The sequence below is a fragment of the Bombina bombina genome, chromosome 5, assembly GCF_027579735.1.
Source record: "Bombina bombina isolate aBomBom1 chromosome 5, aBomBom1.pri, whole genome shotgun sequence".
NCBI lineage: Eukaryota > Metazoa > Chordata > Amphibia > Anura > Bombinatoridae > Bombina > Bombina bombina.
Window position 1 is genome coordinate 253780397 of NC_069503.1, and position 6016 is coordinate 253786412.

Sequence of the window (6016 nt, forward strand, 5' to 3'; positions counted from 1 at the left end):
AACATAAAGAAACAAAAAAAACATTATATAAAAAAAAGTGTGCTATGCACTAATGCCAGATATGAACTACTGTATACTCCACTAAGATAACAATTGAATATCAATTCATTTCAGTTAGTTTATATACAAGCAATCAGAACAATATCATTAAGATAAATTTAAGCAGATATGCAAAAAGTAAAATAACATAATATTGTTTTTAATTTTTAAAATTAGTTTCGTTCTACAAAGAGTTTGACATCCCACTTTGAATTAAGACCCTTTGGCATTCAAGTATCCAGCTGAAAAATCCAGAAAACTTCTCTTTGATTAAATACAGTGCCTCTATTACCTTCTCTTGGGTGTCTAGGAATCAGCTGGATGATCTGAAATGTCAAAAGGGAACTGTTGGAGTTATGGAACCTCTTGAAATGCAGAGACACTGGAGTACTAGATTCAGGGTCTTCAATGGAACGTAAATGCTCCAGAAACCTATCTTTCAAGGCCCTTGTAGTTTGACCTACATAGTTCTTATGGTACCCCCTGCAGGTCAAGAGGTAAATGACCTAACAAGAATTACATGTTATGTGTTCCTGTATCTTAAAGCTTTTCTGATTGACACAAGATACTGCTATTCTTTGTATTATTTTCGTATTTGTGTTATTGCCAGCATCAACGGACATTGGAAGGGTGTGTGTCATTTGCAGCGTGAAGACTAGTGTGTTGTTAGTCTTACCGCTACACGGAGGAAGATTTTCTGAGCGCTGCCCTGAAGTTTGTTTGCTATATATATATATATATATATATATATATATATATATATATATACAATAATGTGAAGGGGACGCAATTGCATATATGGAAGTATTTTGAGCTGAATAATAGTATAAATCACTATTAATGTATAGGCAAAATAGCCTCAATTGAGTTTAACAATTTAGTGGTGGAGTGGAGGGGGGAACGTCATTACCCGTCCAAATTTTGTCACCTCACTTAATGCTGTGAGACGAGCTGTTTTTTAATAAAAGAGTGCTGAATTTCCCTGTCTTTAATTCAGGATTACATTCCTGAGGCCGCCTTTCTGCTATATATATATATATATATATATATATATATATAATATACAGTGTATATATATTCATTAGAACAAAAAAAAGAGAAATACACGAAAGGAAAATAATCCAATGCTTTCTTAAAGTAAGGGAATACAGCACTCTTTAAATATTGAAACAAAGTATCCGTTTATTCTTGTTTTTATAAATGCCACTCAGGTATGGGTAGATTCCCACATGAAGCAAACCAATGTGTAAACATTGGTGAATTAAATTGAAATACCTATTAAACTGTAATACCTTAGCACAGTGCTTTCCAAACTGTGTGTCGGGACACACTAGTGTGTCGGCAGCAGTGTGTAGGTGTGTCCCTGCTTCAGCACAATTTTTTTTAAATTTATTTAATAAAATATTTTTTTTTTTGGTTTCTGACTTTCCGCCTGCCTGCTACGCATATCACATGGTTGACATGTGATTGATACCTGATCTGAAACTATTCCCATTGGCGGCTTTGGCGGCACATTGGCTCCTGACTGCACATGTAGTCTCCTTAATTGGCTCGTGACTGCATGTGTAGTCAGTGAGTGGGACAGCAGTGTGTTTGCAGCGTGGGCAGTAGTCAATCGGACTCACCGAGCACTGAGGGAGGCAACTTAAATGCTGAGCTGAAGTCAGAAGTCAGTGGGTTTTTTTTTTTTTGCAACTAGCTCCCAGTAGTGCATTGCTGCTCCTGCTCTTGATATATGGATAGGAAGGGGAAGCGTAAAAGTACTTGATGATGAAATGCGAGTGTCTTTATCTAATATTCCACCAAATATTCAGAAATTGTGTTCATCCCATCAACCTCATACATCCCATTAAAATAGTAAGTAGAATTTTTTTTAATTCTTGCACATACTTGCATACTGTTACTTGTAAATACATTTAGTTATTATACCATTTATGTATGTGTCCGTATCTCTTAAAACAAGTTAGTTTAAAATCCTGTTTGCCAGTACAACTGAATTACTGTGTCGCGAAATTATGTAGGTCTAAAAAGTGTGTCACCAAAATGAAAAGTTTGTAAAGCTCTGCGTTAGCATATACATATATTACATTTCAAATACATATTATATATCCCTTTAAGACTTTTTGCACATAACCTTTAGGCATGAATCAGACAGTTCATCTTAAAGGTACAAATGACCATTACGGCTTGTTAATACAGACAGTCATTCCTAATTTGTTCCTTATGGATTGTCCATCCTGAACATTGTGGCCAACTTTTAACTTTTAAGAAGCCAAAATCCCAACATCTAGTGTTGCTCATAAACCTATAGAGCCGTGTTTAAACAAGCATTCCTCTCATTTTAGGCCTTGCAATGACTTCTGTGGGAGACAAACAGTGCAGCAAACGACCGCGGTAAGAAACTGCACTCCAGGTCAAGCCGCACATGCAAAACTTGTTCCGCTTACCGGATCTTTTGCCACCTCTTATAGGCAGGAGCCGTCATCACCCTCACAGGCATACCACAGCCACCATTAAGACTTTCCCTGCTTCTCTCACATGCAGGTTACTCCTGACCTTTGACGGATCTTTACCCAGTGTGTGACGTCATCATTTAGCTCTCTGCTACCAGGTGGGTTATTTCCGGGTACTTCAAAGCGTATAAGTAAGCAGGCGCTTAGGATAAATGTTTTCCCACATCAGCGGCTTTAACAAAGACTGTCAAGGATGTGCATCTTATTTGTCAGACATGCCAAAGATAGTGTCCTGCTGTCTTTTTGTTTTCAGAACAAACAAACAAAGCCAATGCCATGTACGTTTTACCACTTTGAAAAAATCAAATGGGGCCTCATCAGGGCTATATTGCTAAACACCTGTGCTTCTTACTTTATATGCCTTAAGCCCAACCCTTTTAACTCATTACATCTTTTCCTCTCTTAAAGGGATAGTTTCCAAACTCAAATATTTAAACTAACTCATCTCAAATATATGTTACAACATTGGATTTGAAAGGCATATGTAAGTTTCCCATATTATCCATTTGTATCTTACAACTGGGACAAGAAAACTTCCATTTCTGAAATAAAAAAATTTCAGTCAATTTATACTTATTTACACACATGATTATTTACAAAAGCTGAACTTTTAATCATATTATACAAAGCAAGCAAAGTCCATTTTATCATTCAGACCCAGTGGACGTCTTGTCCTTAGCTTAAAATTCCACCTTGCCTCTTTCTGTAACAGTGTTCTGTCTAGGTCACCTCCCCTGCCATGGGGGTCCCCCTTATCATTTGCCACAAACTTCAGAGAAGCAGTCTCACTGTTATGAAAAGAGGCAAAATGTCTTGCAACATTTGTAATCCTTTTATTTGTTACATTATCTCAATGCTCCTGTATTCTGTCCTTAAGAAACGTTCTAGTTTTTCCTATATAGAATTTGGGACAGGAACAATGCAGCATGATTACCCCTGTAGAGTCACAGTTCATAAAAAATCTAATGTCATAAACCCTGAAAGGTTTTACTTCTCTCCATGTAGGGACAGTATACACATTTACCACAAGGATGGCTACCTTTACTCCCCTATCCTTTCTAAGCCACTCTGACACAGAGGGGCTCCTAGTGAATCTGCTTTGCACTAGTCCCTAAGGCTGGGAGATTTTCTTGCTGTTAGCAAGGGGAAGTTTCCCTCTACACCTTCCAATTTCTCATCCAATTGCAAAATGTGCCAATTCATTTTTAATACAAATCTTAAATCTTCCCATTTGTTATTATATGTAGTAATAAACATAATTGTTCACTCTTCATTTTTTTCACTATAGAGCAGGTTATCCCAACTTGTGTTTCTTGCTCTAGTCAGAGCTAGTCTTAACAATGAAACCCTACTTGAAAAACCTGAAGATTTTAGCTAGAGATCTTGGTATAATCTGCATGTTGTAGATTCTAGTGGTGGTCAGATACTGGATTGCGATACCTGACAGATGTATTAAGCAAGAGATGGTGAAACGCATATTACACTTAGCCTACCTCAATATGTCTTCAGAGCAGAATGCTTCCTACACGGCTGTCTGCAACGATGTCCAGTCAGACCAGATATTAGAAGGATCTCTGGTAACTTGTACAAAGGACTTCATGTAAGAATATTTAGCAAACTTACTGGCCTCAGCAATGGGATGCTGTCTGTTGTTGTTGAGTCCTCTTATTGGATACTTATTGTAACAGATGACACAAGGACATTGAAACTAAATGCATCCCAAACTGCAGAAGCAGGTCATACACTGACCAGCGATTCATCTAATCTGATACTCACGGCTTCTCTCCATGCAACTGGTATAAATGTATTAAAGATGGAAAACCAAGTTTTATATTTTGGAGACATTCACCTGTCCTCTCCCTATCGTTCACCAAATATCATAATCGATGCGACAATGTTTTGCACAGGGCCTCCACAATGAAATGCAACACACATGACTATTCTGATTCTATACTTCGGCAGTACCCTAATAGGTATATCTCTGAATAATATAGACCTTCCCATGACGACGTATGTTCTCAGAACAAATGGAATTACAGTGGACACACAAGGTGTAATCCGTCTCTTTATTAACAAGAATACTCTACAGGTTGACCGTACAGCTGCAAATGTCCGGTACTACATAACTTCTTTATTGATAACCTTCAGTGTAGAAGGCTTAGTAGTGCCCATGCTGAGTACCCCAGAATGTTATGAAAGGGGTGATCCTGTTCTTAACGCAGTGTGTACATCCGGTGCATACATGAACTTAGAAGTGATCGCTGCAGCCACCCTCCCTCATCTGGATTTCAATACCGTGAAGTTGGGAGACGGTAGATGTCAACCAACTGTGAGTTCTAATGACAAACTAACCTTCCATGTAACTTTAAACGAATGTGGAACTACATTAAAGTTTGTAGGCAACAAAGCCATTTATGAGAATGAAATGCATGCACTATCTGTAATATCAAGAGACAGTGAGTACAGGCTGACCATCCAATGTTTGTACACCCATATATCTGATGAACAAGTGATTGTAAATGTAGCAACACACCCTCTATTTGAACCCTCCAAAAGTGATGGTCCCTTTTCTATGGTGTCTTCAACATCTGCCCAGATGATTCCTACACAACAGCCTACGGTGCTTTCCAGTATCCCATTGTGAAGACCTTGTGGGAACCTATATACTTGGAAGTCCACCTTCTGAATCGCAATGACCCAAATATTGAACTGGTACTGGATGACTGTTGGGCAACAATGTCACAAGATCCAAATGCTATGCCACAATGGAATGTTGTTGTAGATGAGTGTAAAGCACTTGAGGATTACTATCAGACTGTGTTTCATCCAGTTGGATCAAATGTAGTGCTACCAAGATACCGTAAGAGGTTTAAAGTAAAGACTTTTGCATTTATGTCAAGTGGTGAAGCTACAACAGACTTGATCTACTTCCATTGTGTTGCTGTAGTATGTAATAGCCTCAATCCTGACTACATTGTGTGTTTTAAAATGTGTCCTAAGTCCTACAGAAAAAGAGGTAAATGGAGCCTAAAGAGAGAATCTACTCTAGTGAGCATTCCTGGACCAGTCCTGTTTGTGAATTTGCACAGATCTATGCTATCTAAAGATCATGTGGATGTTAATCGCCTGCCTATGGTACTGTTACCGGTTCTTGGAGTAACTGCTGTGCTGCTTCTTGTCGTCTTTGTCACACTATTTGTTTTTAAAATGAGTAAAAATGATACACTAAGCACATAAAAAAAAAATTAAAAAATATTATGTATTCTAAAATTTCTCCTCTCATTACAGCTTTAGAGGCTCCACAGAAGACATCTATTTTATTATCAATATATTATTTATTATGTTCCACATATTCAGTCCGTTTCTTAATTTAAAAAAATTAAACTGTTGATTTGTATATAAAAAAGTAGGAAATCTGATTAAATTATTTAACCCTTTTTTAGTTTCATTAAACTCTAATAATA

General features: G+C 37.4%; 1 protein-coding gene across 1 annotated transcript; it reads left to right on the plus strand.

Moving 5' to 3' along the window:
• The first annotated feature begins 458 nt into the window (after positions 1–458).
• On the plus strand, positions 459–5789 carry LOC128661445 (zona pellucida sperm-binding protein 2-like). Its single transcript, XM_053715699.1, is given in 4 exon segments — positions 459–536; positions 3959–4151; positions 4154–5127; positions 5130–5789. Coding segments are annotated over 4 exon segments (1905 nt in total).
• The last annotated feature ends 227 nt before the right edge of the window (positions 5790–6016 follow it).